This window comes from Theobroma cacao, chromosome 1 (genome assembly GCF_053813885.1).
Source record: "Theobroma cacao isolate CCN51 chromosome 1, ASM5381388v1, whole genome shotgun sequence".
NCBI lineage: Eukaryota > Viridiplantae > Streptophyta > Magnoliopsida > Malvales > Malvaceae > Theobroma > Theobroma cacao.
Window position 1 is genome coordinate 41,435,479 of NC_142639.1, and position 17,706 is coordinate 41,453,184.

The 17,706-nt window shown below is 35.1% G+C and overlaps 2 protein-coding genes and 1 pseudogene across 4 annotated transcripts; all 3 read right to left on the bottom strand.

Moving 5' to 3' along the window:
- LOC108663472 (MDIS1-interacting receptor like kinase 2-like) lies at positions 1 to 2,975 on the bottom strand. 3 transcript variants are annotated; one of them, XM_088809386.1, is made up of 3 exons: positions 2,647 to 2,971; positions 865 to 2,546; positions 1 to 538 (listed from the first exon to the last, which is right to left on the bottom strand). In XM_088809386.1, the coding sequence occupies exons 2-3, from the start codon at positions 2,516 to 2,518 to the stop codon at positions 147 to 149; spliced, it is 2,046 nt and encodes a 681-aa protein (XP_088665512.1). In that variant the 5' UTR covers positions 2,519 to 2,546; positions 2,647 to 2,971; the 3' UTR covers positions 1 to 146. The 3 variants fall into 3 exon arrangements, with proteins under 3 accessions (XP_088665512.1, XP_088665515.1, XP_017983254.2); XM_088809389.1 differs by having other exon boundaries at positions 865 to 1,498; positions 2,606 to 2,965; XM_018127765.2 differs by having other exon boundaries at positions 865 to 2,975.
- A 2,942-nt stretch (positions 2,976 to 5,917) lies between these two features.
- Positions 5,918 to 12,430, bottom strand: LOC18614419 (uncharacterized; annotated as a pseudogene).
- A 993-nt stretch (positions 12,431 to 13,423) lies between these two features.
- Positions 13,424 to 17,141, bottom strand: LOC148764835 (uncharacterized). Its single transcript, XM_088809365.1, is given in 3 exon segments — positions 13,424 to 13,922; positions 14,241 to 14,953; positions 14,955 to 17,141. Coding segments are annotated over 3 exon segments (3,159 nt in total). The 5' UTR covers positions 17,009 to 17,141; the 3' UTR covers positions 13,424 to 13,530.
- Positions 17,142 to 17,706: the final 565 nt, after the last annotated feature.

Here is a 17,706-nt window from a genome sequence, read left to right on the forward strand (position 1 = left end):
TTGGAGAACTAATAACATGTAGAATATGAAAGAGGCAATAACAAAAAGTAAGGACCCAGAATAAAAAGAAAAAGGTTGAAACCAGAAACGCATCCTATCAATCAGTTCACAAAAACAACAAGACACTTGTCCTAATAATGGCACTATCATTGTGGAGCTTGACATGATCCTTCCATATGCATTCCACTTGTCACAAGTTGCAGCAAAGAGATTGTTCGGAGGGGGTTCCTTAATGATCTTTGACAAGAAAGGAACATTTGTGAGACAAGTTTCATTGTTGGCCGTAATTTTGGATCAGCTTGTAGACATGCGAATGCTATTGTAGCTACATGAACAATATTCTGTGCGACTAGCTGGCTTGTTGGAGGTGAGAGACGTGGATCTAGCACATCAATTAACATTATATTTTGCAAAGAAGATGGTTCTGACAACAAGGATAAAATTTCCACAGGATGCTTTCCGACCAATGTTTCCAATGCCAATACTCCAAAACTATAAACATCACATTTTTCAGTTACAATCATTGTGTAGGCAAGTTCTGCATAAACAAAATAATGCACATTAAAATATATTAAAAACATAATAATAATAATAATAATTAATGACCCTTTTGCTTGTATTTCCCAAATCCTAGCCCCTATAATTTTTCCCCTTGATTTTTGCCCACGTATGTATATATATTCTTGCATATCGAATTTGTAGTGATAGCTTCCATGCATTTGGTTTGACAATTGCTCATTAGTCATATGACATAAAAATTTAACAATGAAGACCGATTTAATCTACAAACTAACTACAAAAGGTAAACAAGTAAAGTGGAGAGTAAAGCAAATTAGTAAATGAATCGGTAGAGGATAACATCACCTGGAGCTACATAGCCATAAGTGCCAACAAGCCTTGTTTGATTTGAAGAATCAGGATCTATGATTCTGGCAGTCCCAAAGTCAGTGACAAAAGCCTCCAAGTCCAAGTTTAACAGAATGTTGTTACTTGAAATGTCTCGATGAACTATTATTCGTGTGCACTCAAAATGCAAGTAAGATAAAGCGTGAGCCGTGCTCTTGATAATGTTCACTCTTTTTGCCCAATCCAATTCCACGGCCTGAACATCATCACTTAGCATGAAAAACAAGCTTCCCCTTTCCATGTATTCATAAATCAAAAACATGCATCGTTTGTGAAGACAATACCCATGCAGTTTCACAATGTTTCGATGTCGAACTTCTGTTAAGAATTTGATCTCATTTCTAAAACTCCTATCCAAAGCCGGTTCCTCAGCTTCAAGACGATGAAGCTTCTTCAAGGCAACTACTCTGCCACTTGGTAGCTGTGCTCTGTACACACTTCCGTAACGACCAGTTCCAATGCAGTATCGTATGTCAAAATCATTTGTTGCTGCTATGATGTCTTCATAAGCTATCTTTCCATCGTAGTTCCATATCGAGAACAGGTCTCCATTCTTAGTGGCTTGCAATACACTAGTTGGGTTGACCTTGACCTTATACCTCCACAATAATAATTGTAATAAACACCCGAAAAGAAAAAAAGCAACGAAAATCGTAATAGGTAGAAATATTGGGAGATTGCAATTCTTCTTCAATGGAGAACAGGAATAGGACTTTAAATTTTTGTTGCCACCATATACCTCATCATCTTTGTTATAAAAGCTGGGATTTACGTCGTAATCATATTTTGCCCCATGAAGATTATATGGAACAACACTTGAGAAATCATTGTTTCTGAGATCTACTCGGTCTAGCAACGAAAGTTTTCTGATTTGATTGGGAATGTGACCTTGTAAATTATTGTTGCTTAAGTTCAACTCTTCTAAATTGAAACAATTACCAATTTGAGGTGGAATAGGTCCACTCAACTGGTTTTGAGAGAGGTCCAATGAAACTAGTGCTGTCAAATTTCCAATTTCCTTGGGTACAGAACCTTCTAAAAAATTTGAATGAATGGATAAAGTAAGCAAAGTCTTCAAATGTCCAATTGTTGAAGGGATAGAACCATTGATTCTGTTGAAGCCAAGAAGCAATTTTTCCAATTTCGTTAAATGATTCAAATTGGTTAATTGACCAACAAGTTTGTTGTATGATAGATCGATGAAGACCAAATTGGATAATTGAAAAAGAGTGGAGGGAATGAAACCATCAAGTAAGTTATTAGACAAATCCAGAGTCATTAGACTCTTTAAATCGCCCAATTTTGGGGAGATGGAACCATAGAGTTGATTTGAGCTCATATGCAGATGGGTAAGATTGGTCAGAAGATAAAAAGACGAAGGAAACGGTCTCTCAAGTCGGTTCCTAGTCAAATTTAAAATAGCAAGATTTTTCAAATTCCTAAATTCCAAAGGAATAGAACCCGTAATATATTGGTTATATGACAAATCAAGAAACTCTAATTGAGTGAGATTACCAAGCCGAGTAGATAACCGACCATATAAAGAATTGTTGGACAAGTCGAGGTGCCTTAATGTTGACAGATTGCCTATATTGAACATAAAATCCTCCATCGTCCCATTGAGTTCATGACCACCGAGACTGAGAAAAACAAGGTTCAGAAAGCAAGAGAAGTCCATATTCTTAAATTTATCACCAACCTTAATAACGCCAGAAGGTGGGTAAATTTTGGTGACGCTACCAGCATCATTGCATGAGATGCCTGTCCAGTTGCAACGCTGCAAAGTGTCGTTGCTGTAGTTACTCCACCAACCACTTTCGAGTACAGCCTTCGCTTCCCGTTCCAGCGACGTTGTTGCTGAGGTAGTTGCGGCAACTTGAGATGCAACATAGGAAGAAAGGACGGTAGTACTCCATAGCATCACCATTATGGAAGCTGTAAAAGTTAAGCTCATGTTTAAGTTCATCATATATGACAAGTTCTTGTTTGTTGCATGTTAATTCCCAGAGCACCGAAATTTAAAGACGTTTATTTCCGGCGTCAAGGTCTTCTAAAAGTGAAGAGTGATGACTATGAATAGAGAAACAGAAGAGTCAAAAAAAAAGAAAAATTCAACCGTGAGAACGTCTTCCACACGGGATTAGTTTCTTTCTGTGACTCAACGACGCAGTTTCTAGCAAGTAGCAACCATACTTCCAGGAAGCAGTAGCCGCGTGGGTCCAACCGAGGAAGCATTCCTAAAATCATCATCCGGAATAAGTAGAGGATATACTTGTGTAACACGCCCATTGACTGCTTATTTTCACACTGGAGAAGTTCTGCCCTGATGGACATGGATAATAAATTTTGCACGTCTTTTGGTTATTTTCCCTGTTTCTGGTCTTCAGAAAGAGAACGGATTACTTACGAGTCTAAAGGTCTCCTTCCATGTATTATGGAAGAGAAAATTCTAACGTCTCTTCATTACTGTTCATCTGTTTTCAACAACTCCATAGATTTACAGCAATTTATTTAATACCTCACTTCCTCCACGCGCTAGGAACTCTACAGATTTATCTTAGTGCACTTAAAGGAGCGGTGCTGCACCACTCCAACTGTCGTTAGCTAGATAAATTCAGTTGCTGTTATCTAAAATTTTAGATAAATTCAGTTTACAAAGCTACTCATGTTTTTCTTGGTCTTGCATGTTGCATCCGATGTGGTTGCCAAAATTTTAACATTAATTTTGCTTTCGAACAAAAATTAAGAACATTAGTCTTTGTACAGCACAGATCTTTAGGAGAGGCAGAGAGCTTATTTTTGTTTAGATAGCTTAGGGATGGAAACTGCAACAGACCTTTGTGAAAGTCAGTTCCTACTGCAATTGTACATATTCTCCATTTTGCACAAACCAGGTATTTTATGCCCATAAAAGTCTTTAGCAAATAGTGTAAAAACTTTGCATGGCATCATCACTTAGTGTTAATAAAATCACTTTAAAAAAAATCTTTGATAGTTTCTTAGTCATATTAAGTGGTTTAAATGTCACATCATACAGTAAATTGTAAATAAAAAAGTTCTAACATTTGAAATTAAGGCAGAGTCGGAGTGTTAAATTTGATGTACTTTTTAGCTTTTTTTTTTTTTGATAAGGATGTATTTTTATCTTATCTCATTGAAAGAAAACAAAAAACAACAGAAAATAAAACCAAAAACAATTGCAATAACAAGAACAAGGTGTTTTATGCTAGCGCCTGATGACAGCAGCTTCACAGTCCCACCCTTTTCTCCAGGTGTTGCTGCTGTTGATCATTCTATTCCAGGTGATGAATCCTCCTAATCAAAGGCAAGGAGCATCACCCGATCACACAACAAACACAAAAAAGAACCAAATCGCAAAACACAGACCAATTTCAATATAGTAATTGATTAGAAGAAGTACAAGACTTAGTAAGAGATCAAAGTCTCTCAAGTCCGTAGTGTTTGATAGCTTTTCAATCAAATTAAATTCTTTAAATGTCACATCTAAAAATGAATGGAAAAACGAAAAATTACAACTTATGAAATTCTATTTAATTTAAATTGATTAATAATAAATTATGAACTTTTTTATTTATAATTTCATAATACTTTATATTTAACTTTTATATATGGTACTCAAACGCATGTTGCACATGTAACTTTACATATTGATTAAAACTAAATCTTAAAACTACTTATAATCAATGACAATAAACTTAATTTTGTTTATACTACAACATAAAATCAATATTTCGTGGTCCCCTAACTACTGAAAGGCATCCGACTTTTTCATTATCAATAATAGTACTACCCTAGATTTTTAAGAGTTAAATTGGAGGATTGCGATTAGAATTTAACCTCTTTAATTGAATATTTTCAATCATTAATTTGAAATCGATAGATTGAAAGTCCCCTCTAACATTGTCGAAGTAGACAGACTCAAGGTCTTGTAAGTTCCCAAGTTTGGACATATTCTAACGGTGTTCCTGCTTTACAGGATAAGGATGTGAAACCCAAAAGGACTTCCAAGTTTTCCATGACAAGAATATTATAGGTCAACGCTTATACAAATTAATTTATCATGATTTTATTTTATTACTTTTTCATATTAAAAAGTATTAAACATCTATGTTATAAAAAAAATGTCAAATTTTAATATAAAATATATTAAAATCAAAACTTTTATTTTAACTTCTATAAAAGTAAAATATAGATAAACAGCAGAATAGAAGCAAGAATGTATGCATTTGTCACTACATATCAAGTTTATTGAATTTCCATCCCTCATTCCAGTTTTCTTTATCATCAATAATCACTTATCCTAGAAGCTTGCTACGTGAAGCCATAAAAACATGTTTTACTTAGTATATACTTAGTCAAAGAGATTTCGGTAAATCATGTCGGAAACGATGACCATTCAAGCATAATTCTTCTTCATTAACATTGGTATTAACAGGAGGTTGTTACACTACCCAAATCGAAACAAGAACAACATTGGAGATGGCTTCATCTCCCTTTCCTTAGAAATCGAAGAGACCCCTGACTTGGGAAGTTAATGTTGACTTTAAGTTATTTGTGCTTCACCACATAGAACAGCTCTATTATTTTTATTTCATCTTTCTTTCTTTCATTTTAGAAAGCGTAATTTCAATGATCATTGGTTGCTAATTTGATAACCGTCACTCTGTTTCGATTGACAAAGAAGCTCTGTTTCAATTTTTCTGCTCGCAGTTAAACGATGGTAGGCACACTTCCTCTAATGAAAGTTGGGGCTATGGTGGGTTTGTGTCGTTAAAGAATCTTCATGATGCTCCAAAAAATACATAAAGGATGAAGTTCTGATTGTTGAAGCGGAACTTACTGTCATTACTAAATTCAAGTGTTATGATAGACTGCTCTTTAACATGGAAAACAGAACACATTTTCCCCAATTGGAGAATTAATGACACGGAGAACATGAAAGAGGAAATAACAAAAATTAAGGACAAGAAATACAAAAGAAGTAGGTGAAACCAGAAATGCATACTATCAATCACTTTACGAAAACAACAAGACACTGCCTGAATAATGGCACTAACATTGTGGAGCTTGAGATGATCCTTCCATATGCATTCCACAGTTCACAAGTTGCAGCAAAGAGATTGTTCGGAGAGGGTTCCTCAATGATCTTTGACAAGAAAGAAACATTTGAGAGACATGTTTCATTGTTGGCCGCAAATTTGGATCAGCTTGTAGACATGCAAATGCTATTGTAGCTACATGAACAATATTCTGTGCAACCAGCTGGCTTGTTGGAGGTGAGAGGCGTGGATCTAATACATCAGTTAACATTATATTTTGCAAAGAAGATGGTGCTGACAACAAAGACAAAATTTCTACAAGATGCTTTCCCACCAATGTTTCCAATGCCAAAACTCCAAAACAATAAGCATCACATTTTTCAGTCACAACCATTGTGTAAGCAAGTTCTGCATAAACAGAACAACGCACATTAAAACATATTAAACAATTATAATACTAATTAATGACCCTTTTGCTTATATTCCCCAAACCCTAACCCCTATTAATTTTTCCCTGATTTTTGCCCATAAACACATTCTTGCATACTGAATTTGTACTAATAGCTTCCAGCATTTGATTTGAATGAATCTAGGATTTTGCAACAATTAGAGTATCTAACAATCATTAGTCATATGATACAAAAATTTAACAATAGAAACCGTTTTAATCCGCAAATTACTATAAAAAGTATACAAGTAAAGAGTAAAGAGAATTAGTAAATGAAGCGGTAGAGAATAGCATCACCTGGAGCTACATAGCCATAAGTGCCAACAAGCCTTGTTTGATTTGAAGAATCAGGATCTATGATTCTAGCAGTCCCAAAGTCAGAGGCAAAAGCCTCCAAGTCCGAGTTTAACAGAATGTTGTTGCTTGAGATGTCTCGATGAACTATTATTTGTGTGCACTCAAAATGCACGTAAGATAAAGCGTAAGCCGTGCTCTTGATAATGTTCACTCGTTTTGTCCAATCCAATTCCACAGCTTGAACATCATCACCTAGTATGAAAAACAAGCTTCCTCTTTCCATGTATTCATAAATCAAAAACATGCATCGTTTATGTAGACAATACCCATGTAGTTTCACAATGTTTCGATGTTGAACTTCCGTTAAGAATTTTATCTCATTTCTAAAACTCCTATCGAAAGCTGGCTCCTCAGCTTCAAGTCGATGAAGCTTCTTCAATGCAACTACTTTTCCACTGGGTAGCTGTGCTCTGTAGACACTTCCGTTACCACCACTTCCAATGCGGTATCGAATGTCAAAATCATTTGTTGCTGCTATGATGTCTTCATAAGCAATCTTTCCATCATAGTTCCATATTGAGAACAGGTCTCCATTCTTGGTTGCTTGCAGTATGCTAGTTGGGTTGACCTTCACCTTATACCTCCACAATAATAATAAACACCTAAGAAGGAAAAAAGCAACGAGTACGGAAACAGGTAGAAATATCTGGAGATTGTAACTTTTTTTCACTGAAGAATAGGTTGCCGGAGAATAGAATGGAAAGCAAAAGTAGGGCGTTAAATTTTTGTTGCCGCCAAATACCTCCCTAAAGGTCGAACTGTCTATTTCATCACAAGTGAAACTTGCATGATATAATGACCTAAGAAGATTAAATGGAATAACACCTGACAAATTATTGTTTCTGAGATCTACTTGGTCTAGGTTCAGAAGATTGCTGATTTGATTAGGAATGAGCCCCTCTAAATTAGACTTAATAATTTTGGACACGACACGAGAAGATACAGGTTAAACAGGTTTTGAGTTTACTCTTAACGTGTTTCGTGTCTAATCGTGTCAGACACAACAAACACGTTTAAAACACGTTTAAACATGTTTACTTAATCGTGTTATCGTGTTTAAACGTATATACTTGACACGTTTATTAACCTATTAAACATTAATAGTTAAAAACTATTTTAATTTTATATAAATAATTTTAAATAATTATTTGATGTTTATTTTAACTTTATATATGATAATGAATTTTATGTATGTTATTTATATTAAATTTTATTATATTTGATGTTATTATTCTTATTTTTCGTTATAATTATTTTTATAATTTTAAATTTTAAATTTAAATAATAAAATTATATTGAATTATAAATATTTTTATTTAATCGTGTTAAACGTGTTAATCGTGTTAAACATGTTATTAATCGTGTCGTGTCGTATATTGACACATTTAATAAACGTGTTAATCGTGTCGTATCGTGTTACACGTGTATTAAACGTATACGTGTACGTGTTTTAAATTTAAGACACGAATATTAAACGTGTCGTGTTCATGTTTAGCCTTAACTTGTTTCGTGTCTAAACGTGTCTGACACGTTTAAGACACGAAAACACGATTTGCCAAGTCTACTATAAATTGTTGTTGCTTAAGTCGAACTCTTCTAGATTGAAGCAATTGCCAATTTGAGGCGAAATGGGTCCACTTAACTTGTTTTGAGGGAGGTTCAACAAATTAAGTGCTTCCAAATTTCCAATGTGCTTAGGTACTAGACCTTCTAAAAGATTTGAGTGAAGGAATAGTACACGCTGTAACACCCCGTAACCTCATTTAGCAGTCAATAAGATCCTATTGGTAAGACGAAGGGTCACTTGATGTAAATTTAAGTGTCAAAGAGCTGTTACGGGTGAAAAAAATATTTTTGAATAAAATATTATTTTGTAAATAATATAATATTAAAATATTAAATTTTATTAATTAAGAGAATCAGTTTGAAGAAGGATTATTTGATCAATTTAAGTGAGGGAGAAGAAGAACGAATGAATTTTGAAAATAAATGACGTAAATGAGACCCGCGTGTTTTATTAAATCGAGTTAGCGCAGGTAAATAAATATTGAAATATTAAAGTGATACCACGTTAAAATGCAACTTTGATATTTTGGTTGTATACGTGTAAATGAGGAAAGGTAGAAGGAAATTAGAATTTTAAAAAATGTCGAAAGGATCAAATTTTAAAATATGAAAGTTGGAGGGTTATGTAGTAAATAAAATGAAGTTAAGGGTTTACATGTAAATTTTAATATTTAGAGGGAATAAAATAAATAATAAAAAAATAAAAAAAATTAGGAGGTGGGAGATGGGAGTGAAGAAAAGTCAAAGACAAGTAAGTAAAAGAAAAGAAAAACAAAAGAAAGAAGATAAAGAAAAGAGGAAGGGGATGGCTAAGTAAACCATAAAGGAAGAAAAGATGTAGTGGCTGGCAAAAACAATAAAGGGTGAAGAAAAATAAATAAATAAATAAAGAAAAAGGGAAAGTTAAGCAAAAATTTTATGTCTTTCACCTTTTGCATTGGCGGTGGAGGAGAGAAGGAAAAAGGGCGAGAGAGTTGGTGAGAAAAGAAAAATAAAAATTTATTTATTTTCTCTTGGCTCTACCGATAGCCACTGATGGAGCAAATAAAAAGGGAGACAGAAGCTGATTTTGAGGGAGGAAAGGAAGAGGTGTGTTGCAGTTTGTGAAGGAAGATGGAAGCTGTATTGGTTGTCGATTTCAGAAGGAAAATGAAGGGGGACTGTAAGCTGTCGGTGGAGAGGAGGGAGCTTGGGTATTCATCGCCGGTTAAAGAGGATAGAGCTTGGAGTAGTTGTCGTCAGTTTAGGGCAGAGAAAAGGCCTAATCGACGATAAAGGAGAGAGAGAGAGAGAGAGAGAAGGGCAATTGGGCGGTGCAAGTGAGGAGGAGGGAAAGGGCTACCGACTGAAAAAAAAAAGAGAGAAAAAAAAAGAAAAAGAAAGAAAAAAAGTGAAGAAGAAAAAAAATGAAAAAAAAATGGGCATAGCCCAAATAAAAAAAATAGGCATGGCCCAATAGGAAGAAATGGGAAGAGCCATAGAAAGGGCCTAATGGCAACAAGGAAAGAAAAGTCCAAAAGAGAAAATAAAGGTAAAGACTTGGGCCTACTTAGCCCAATTTAGGAAGTACCTAAGTAAGATAGTGCACTATTATGGCGTGTCGGAGGAGGTGACGAGCGATCGACAAGTAAAAATAGCGACGTAACGTCCTACTATTGTGAAGGGAGTGGGTGTTAAATTTCAAAACTATGCCTCCATAACATTATATTTATATATATATGTTACATTTGATAGTTGACGAAATTGTGGATAACATGAGTTGGTAGAAAGCCTTAGGTTGTTTGTGTTTGTGACATGAATTTTAAATTTGTTTTTTATAATATATAAAAATATATATATCTACATGTTTTTAAATATGAGGAAACAAACATTTGACTGGCTTTCATTTTAAAATCATACCTTGCAAGTTTGTGTGATGTTTAAGCCAATGACTTTTGTATTGATTCATAAAACTTGATGATAAATTATTTATTGCACTTAGCATGCTGATTTAGTAAATATGTCATGCTTTGAAAGAAATTATACATAATATTCAATTTATGATTATATTGCTTTTGATCTATCATGTTTTACAAATGCATTAAATTGTAATGATTTTCATTTTAACATGATTGAGATACTCTGGGTAGGACCTGTTACCACACTAGGTCAAGTGTGGTCTTTTTGCACAAAGTAATAATTGTTAATTATCGGTATTTGATTTTAAAAAGGGATACCTGAAACCCCGATTTATATTGGGTTATATGGATAGTTCCCACGAGTAGGTGAAGGGGGACCTGAAGCCTCGATTTATAATGGGTGGCGTTGGTAGTTTTCATGAGTAGGTAAAAGGGACTTGAAGCCCCGATTCATCTGGTGGCGTGGGCAGTTCCCACGAGTAGGTGATGATGTTTGAAAAAGTAAGCCTAAGGGCTATACTAAACCTACTCGAGGATGATGTTCACTTGTGGATTTTTATTACACAATGCATGGCATTAACACTTGAAATTTACCATTGAATGCCAAGTGAAATTTGCATATTTGTTGGTGATCAGTCACTTCGCATTTTATGTTTGAGGCTCTTCATTCTACACTTGCCATTGGATTTACTGTTAATTGGATATCGAAGTTGAAAGATTTTCAAGTACCTTAATTACTATCGTTTTCATATATGTTACTTGTGATTTATTATTTTTAAGACTTGCAAGGTATAAAAATAAAATCTCTCAGTTTAATGGAGTGTGTTTCCTATGCTTACTCTTAGATTTATAAACATTTCATCTTTATGTTTGTTTCCCCTCTTCGCCTGCTCATGGGGTCGATGATGATCACTAAGTCTATGAGACTCACATCCCTCTTATTTTCCCTTTTTGCAGATAGAGATCAGTCTAACGTGTAATCATCGGTGCATACGGTCCACCATAGAGTCGGTAAAAGCATCTCCTAACCCCGCTCCAAGTCGCTCCACTGTTTAGGGTTGTATCAGAATGAAATTTGCTAGATGTTGAAAAATATTGTTAACTTATAAACGTGAATTGTTATTATTTTGAATGGAGTAGATAGTAATTTAATTATTAATATTCGCTTACGTTCGTGATTATATGTATTTAATAAATCTAGCGGAAGTCTTAAATGAGGCTTATTCGAGACTTAACGAAAAATTTCTTGAAAGTCTCGAACGCCGATAGCAACCAAGGAGGGGTCGTTACACACGCAAAGTCATCAAATCTATAATTTTTGAAGGGATAGAACCATTGATTCTATTGTTGCTTAAGTCCAACTCTTCTAGATTGAAGCAATAGCCAATTTGAGGTGGAATGGGTCCACTCAACTCATTTTGAGAGAGGTTCAATAAAGTAAGTGCTTCCAAATTTCCCATTTCCTTAGGTATGGACCTTTTAAAAGATTTGACTGAAGGGATAAAGTCAGCAAAGTCTTCAAATCTCCAATTTTTGAAGGGATAGAACCATTGATTCTATTGAAGTCAAGAAGCAAATTTTCTAGCTTGTGCAAAAAGCCTAAAGAGGAGGGGATTGGACCGATGAGGGAGTTGTTTGATAGATCCATGGAGACCAAATTGGATAATTGAAATAGAGTGGAAGGAATGGAATCATTAAGAAAGTTATTAGACAAATCCAGGGTCTCTAAATTAGTTAACTTGCCTAGAGCGGAAGGAATAGAACCATTAAGAAAGTTATTAGACAAAACCAGGATCTCTAAATTGGTTAACTCACCTAAAGCGGAAGGAATGGAACCATTAAGAAAGTTATTAGACAAATCCAGGGTCTCTAAATTGGCTAACTCGCCTAGATTAGAAGGAATTGAACCAAATAACTTATTATCAAATAGATTGAGAGTCACCGAACTCTTTAACTTTTCAATTTCTACTAGGATGGATCCATGGATTTGGTTATATGAAAAATCAAGAAACTCTAATTGGGTGAGATTACCGATTTGAGGAGATAAGCAACCATGTAAAATATTGAAAGACAAGTCAAGGTGCGTTAATGTTGACAGATGGCTTATATTGAACATAAAATCCTCCGTGGTCCCATTGAGTTCATGACTACTAAGATTGAGAAAAACAAGATTTGGAAAGCAAGAGAAGTCCATGTTCTTATTATCATATAGATAGAGAGTCACCAAATTCTTTAACTTTTCAATTTCTACTGGGATGGATCCTTTGATTTGGTAATAAGAAAAATCAAGATGCTCTAATCGGGTGAGATTACCAAGCCGATGAGATAACCTACCATATAAAGAATTGTTGAACAAGTCAAGGTGCGATAATCTTAACAAATTACTTATATTGAATAGATTAATTTTTTTCAAACCCTACTTTTTCAAGAGTTAAATTGGAGGATTATGATTAAAAATTTAACCTCTTTAATTTAATAGTCCCGAGCAATAATTTTAAATCGATTAATTGAAGGTTCCTTGTGATTCTATCGAAGTAATCAAATTAAAAGTCACGTAAGTTTCTTAAGTTAAGTATAAGCATGTAAACCTTGAAACCAGAGATTCTAAAGGTGTTCCTAGTTTACAAGACAAGGATGTTAAACAAAAGAGGGCTTCCAAATTCTTGTTCATTAACATTGTTATTAATAGGAGGGTGATACTCTACCGAAATGGAAACAAGAAAAAAAAATGGAGATGGCTTCATATTGCTTTCTTTAGAAGTTGAAGAGACAGAAAATTAACGTTGACAAGTTATTTGGGTTTGACCAGATAGGTGAAACCCAATATCTCCATTATTTTTATTTAATCTTTCTTTCTTTCTTTCATTGTAGAAAAGGTAATTTCAATGACCATTGGATGTTAATTTGATATCTGTAACTTACTCTGTTTCCTTCGACAAAAAAAGCTCTGTTTCATTGTTGGAATCGAATTTTGCTCATATGAATTAGTTAGTTTTAAACATCGAGCAGTGTTCTAAAATATAATCTGAAATAGGATTAGCTACATCTAATACTTGTTTAAGGAATGAAGTGATTTCAGCATAATGAAATGTAACTTATCATGGTAGACTGCCCTTTCACATGGAAAACAGAACACATTTTCACTAAGTTGGAGAACTAATAACATGGAGAATATGAAAGATGAAATAACAAAAAGTAAGAACCAAAAATAAAAAAGAAAAGGTTGCAACCAGAAACGCATCCTATCAATTCAGTTCACAAAAACAACAAGACACTTGTCCTAATAATGGTATTATCATTGTGGAGCTTGACATGATTCTTCCATATGCATTCCACTTGTCACAAGTTGCAGCAAAGAGATTGTTCGGAGTGGGTTCCTTAATGATCTTTGACAAGAAAGAAACATCCGTGAGACATGTTTCATTGTTGGCCGTAATTTTGGATCAGCTTGTAGACATGCGAATGCTATGGTAGCTACATGAACAATATTCTGTACGACCAGCTGGCTTGTTGGAGATGAGAGACGTGGATCTAATACATCAGTTAACATTATATTTTGCAATGAAGATGGTGCTGATAACAAGGACAAAATTTCTGCAGGATGCTTTCCCATCAATGTTTCCAATGCCAATACTCCAAAACTATAGACATCACATTTTTCAGTTACAACCATTGTGTAGGCAAATTCTGTATAAACAAAACAATGCAAATTAATATATATTAAAACATATAATAATCACTAATGACCCTTTTGCTTTTATTTCCCAAATCCTAGCCCCTATAGTTTTTTCCCTTGATTTTTGCCCACGTATGCATATATGTTCTTGCATATCGAATTTGTAGTGATAGCTTCCATGCATTTGCTTTGACAATTACTCATTACTCATATGACACAAAAATTTAACAATGAATACTGATTTAATCTGTAGATTAACTACAAAAAGTAAACAAGTAAAGTGGATAGTAAAGAAAATTAGTAAATGAATCGGTCGAGGATAACGTCACCTGGAGCTACATAGCCATAAGTGCCAACAAGCCTTGTTTGATTTGAAGAATCAGGATCTATGATTCTGGCAGTCCCAAAGTCCGCGACAAAAGCCTCCAAGTCCGAGTTTAATAGAATGTTGTTACTTGAAATGTCTCGATGAACTATTATTGGTGTGCACTCAAAATGCAAGTAAGATAAAGCGTGAGCCGTGCTCTTGATAATGTTCACTCTTTTTGCCCAAACCAATTCCACGGCTTGAACATCATCACTTAGCATGAAAAACAAGCTTCCCCTTTCCATGTATTCATAAATCAAAAACATGCATCGTTTGTGTAGACAATACCCATGCAGTTTCACAATGTTTCGATGTCGAACTTCTGTTAAGAATTTGATCTCATTTCTAAAACTCCTATCGAAAGCCGGTTCCTCAGCTTCAAGACGATGAAGCTTCTTCAAGGCAACCACTTTGCCACTTGGTAGCTGTGCTTTGTAGACACTTCCGTAACCACCAGTTCCAATGCAGTATCGAATGTCAAAATCATTTGTTGCTGCTATGATGTCTTCATAAGCAATCTTTCCATCGTAGTTCCATATTGAGAACAGGTCTCCGTTCGTAGTTGCTTGCAGTACGCTAGTTGGGTTGACCTTGACCTTATTCCTCCACAAAAATAATAAACTCCCAAGAAGAAAAAGAGTGACGAATACGGAAACAGGTAGAAATATCTGAAGATTGTAACTTCTTTACTGAAGAATAAGTTGCTGGAGAATAGGGTGGAGAGCAAAAGTAGGGTGTTAAATTTTTGTTGCCACCAAATACCTCCCTAAATACCGAACCATTTGTTTCAACACAAGTAAAACTGGCATAATAATAATTTCCATCCATAATAAGATTAAATGGAATAACACCTGAGAAATTATTGTTTCTGAGATCTACCCGGTCTAGATGCTGAAGCCTTTTGATTTGAGCAGGAATGAGCCCCTCTAAATTGTTGTTGCTTAAGTCCAACTCTTCTAGATTGGAGCATTTGCCAATTTGAGGCGGAATGGGTCCACTTAACTCGTTTTGAGAGAGGTTCAATAAAGTAAGTGCTTCCAAATTTCCAATTCCCTCAGGTACGAGACCTTCTAAAAGATTTGAGTGAAGGAATAAAACACGCAAAGTCTTCAAATCTTCAATTCTTGAAGGGATAGAACCATTGATTCTATTGTTGCTTAAGTCCAACTCTTCTAAATTGAAGCAATTACGAATTTGAGGCGGAATGGGTCCACTCAACTCATTTTGAGAGAGGTTCAATAAAGTAAGTGCTTCCAAATCTCCAATTTCCTCAGGTAAGAAACCTTCTAAAAGATTTGAATGAAGGAATAGAACACGCAAAGTCTTCAAATCTCCAATTTTTGAAGGGATAGAACCATTGATTCTATTGTTGCTTAAGTCCAACTTTTCTAAATTGAAGCAATTACAAATTTGAGGCGGAATGGGTCCACTCAACTCGTTTTCATAGAGGTTCAATAAAGTGAGTGCTTTCAAATTTCCAATTTCCTCAGGTACGAGACCTTCTAAAAAATTTGAGTGAAGGCGTAGAACACGCAAAGTCTTCAAATCTCCAATTTTTGAAGGGATAGAACCATTGATTCTATTGAAGTCAAGAAGCAAATTTTCCAGCTTGTGTAAAAAGCCTAAAGAGGAGGGAATTGGACCGATGAGGTCGTTGTTTGATAGATCGATGGTGACCAAATTGGATAATGAAAAAAGAGTAGAAGGAATGGAACCATGAAGTAAGTTATAAGACAAATCCAGGGTCATTAAATTGGTTAACTTGCCTAGAGTGGAAGGAATGAAACCACGAAGCGTGTTATTAGACAAATTCAGGGTCACTAAATTGGTTAACTTGCCCAAATTGGATAATGAAAAAAGAGTAGAAGGAATGGAACCATGAAGTAAGTTATTAGACAAATCCAGGGTCACTAAATTGGTTAACTTGCCTAGAGTGGAAGGAATGGAACCATGAAGCGTGTTATTGGACAAATTCAGGGTCACTAAATTGGTTAACTTGCCTAGAGTGGAAGGAATGGAACCATGAAGCCTATTATTAGACAAATCCAGGGTCACTAAATTGGTTAACCTGCCTAGAGTGGAAGGAATGGAACCATCAAGTGAGTTATTAGACAAATCTAGGGTCTCCAAATTGGTTAACTTACCTAGAGTAGAAGGAATTGGACCAAGTAAGTTGCCATCGTATAGATTGAGAGTCACGAAATTCTTTAACTGTCCAATTTCTACTGGAATGGGTCCATAGATTTGGTTATAAGAAAAATCAAGATACTTTAATGAGGTGAGATTATCAGGCCAAGGAAATAACAAACCATATAAAGAATTGTTGAACAAGTCGATATGCGTTAATCTTGACAGATTGCTTATATTGAACATAAAATGCTCTGTGGTCCCACTGAGTTCATGACTACTAAGCCTGAGAAAAACAAGACTTGGAAAGCAAGAGAAGTCCATATTCTTGAATTTATCACCAACCTTAATAACGTCAGAAGGAGGGTTAATTTTGATGACGCTTCCAGCATCATTGCATGAGATACCTGTCCAGTTGCAACGTTGCAAAGTGTCGTTGCTGTAGCTACTCCACCAACCACTCTCGAGTAGAGCCTTCGCTTCTCGTTCCAGCGACAAAGTTGTTGCTGAGGTAGTTGTGGCAACTTGAGATGCTACATAGGAAGAAAGGACGTTAGTACTCCGTAGCATCACCATTACGAGAGTTGTGATAGCTAAGCTCATGTTTGAGTTGTTCTTGTTGTTGTGTGTTAATTCCCAGAGCACCGAAATTTAAAGACGTTTATCGCCGGAGTGAAGTTCTTCTAAAAGTGGAGAATGATGAGTATGAACACAGATAGAGAGAGTGGAATTTCGATTCTTAAACAGAAAGTTCATGGTATGGTGCGCCTGTCTTTTTGCCTAATTTTTATTCAAATGCGGGTCCACAAATTTTTGCTCAACCGAGTGGGCCCAACTGAGGTTGAATTTGATACACTAACAGGAAAATGTTAGTCTTTGGTAAAGCCTTTTAGTTCAAAAATTCGGTAGCAAAGTGCCTTTATTGATTAATGTACAGAGCATTCCTAGAATCATCATCGGCAATAATTACAGGAAATTCTTATCTAACACGCCTATTGATTGCAAATTTCTGTAGAAGGTTTGCCATTAATTTATCAGAGCCATTAATGATTTGTAACATTTTGTTTGATACTTCCCTTCCTCCACGCGATAGAAAATCTATAGATTTATCTTAGTGCATTTAAAACAGTGGTGTTGCAACAACCCAGCTTTCGATAACTAAGTAAATTCAGTGGTTTTCCTTGATCTTACATGCATGCTGCATCTGAAGTGGTTGCCAAATTTTTAACATTAATTTTGTTTTCAAATTAACCAAAATTAAGAACATTGGCTATCATGTGATTTCTGAGCAAAATGCTCTG

What these genes read in the sequence shown, in the direction of transcription:
- LOC108663472 (XM_018127765.2), bottom strand. Translation starts at nt 2,875, where the DNA reads ATGATGAACTTAAACATGAGCTTAACTTTTACAGCTTCCATAATGGTG. An exon ending in TTATGGCTATGTAGCTCCAG is followed by an intron (nt 539 to 864) that starts GTGATGTTATCC and finishes TTGTTTATGCAG; the next exon opens with AACTTGCCTACACAATGATT.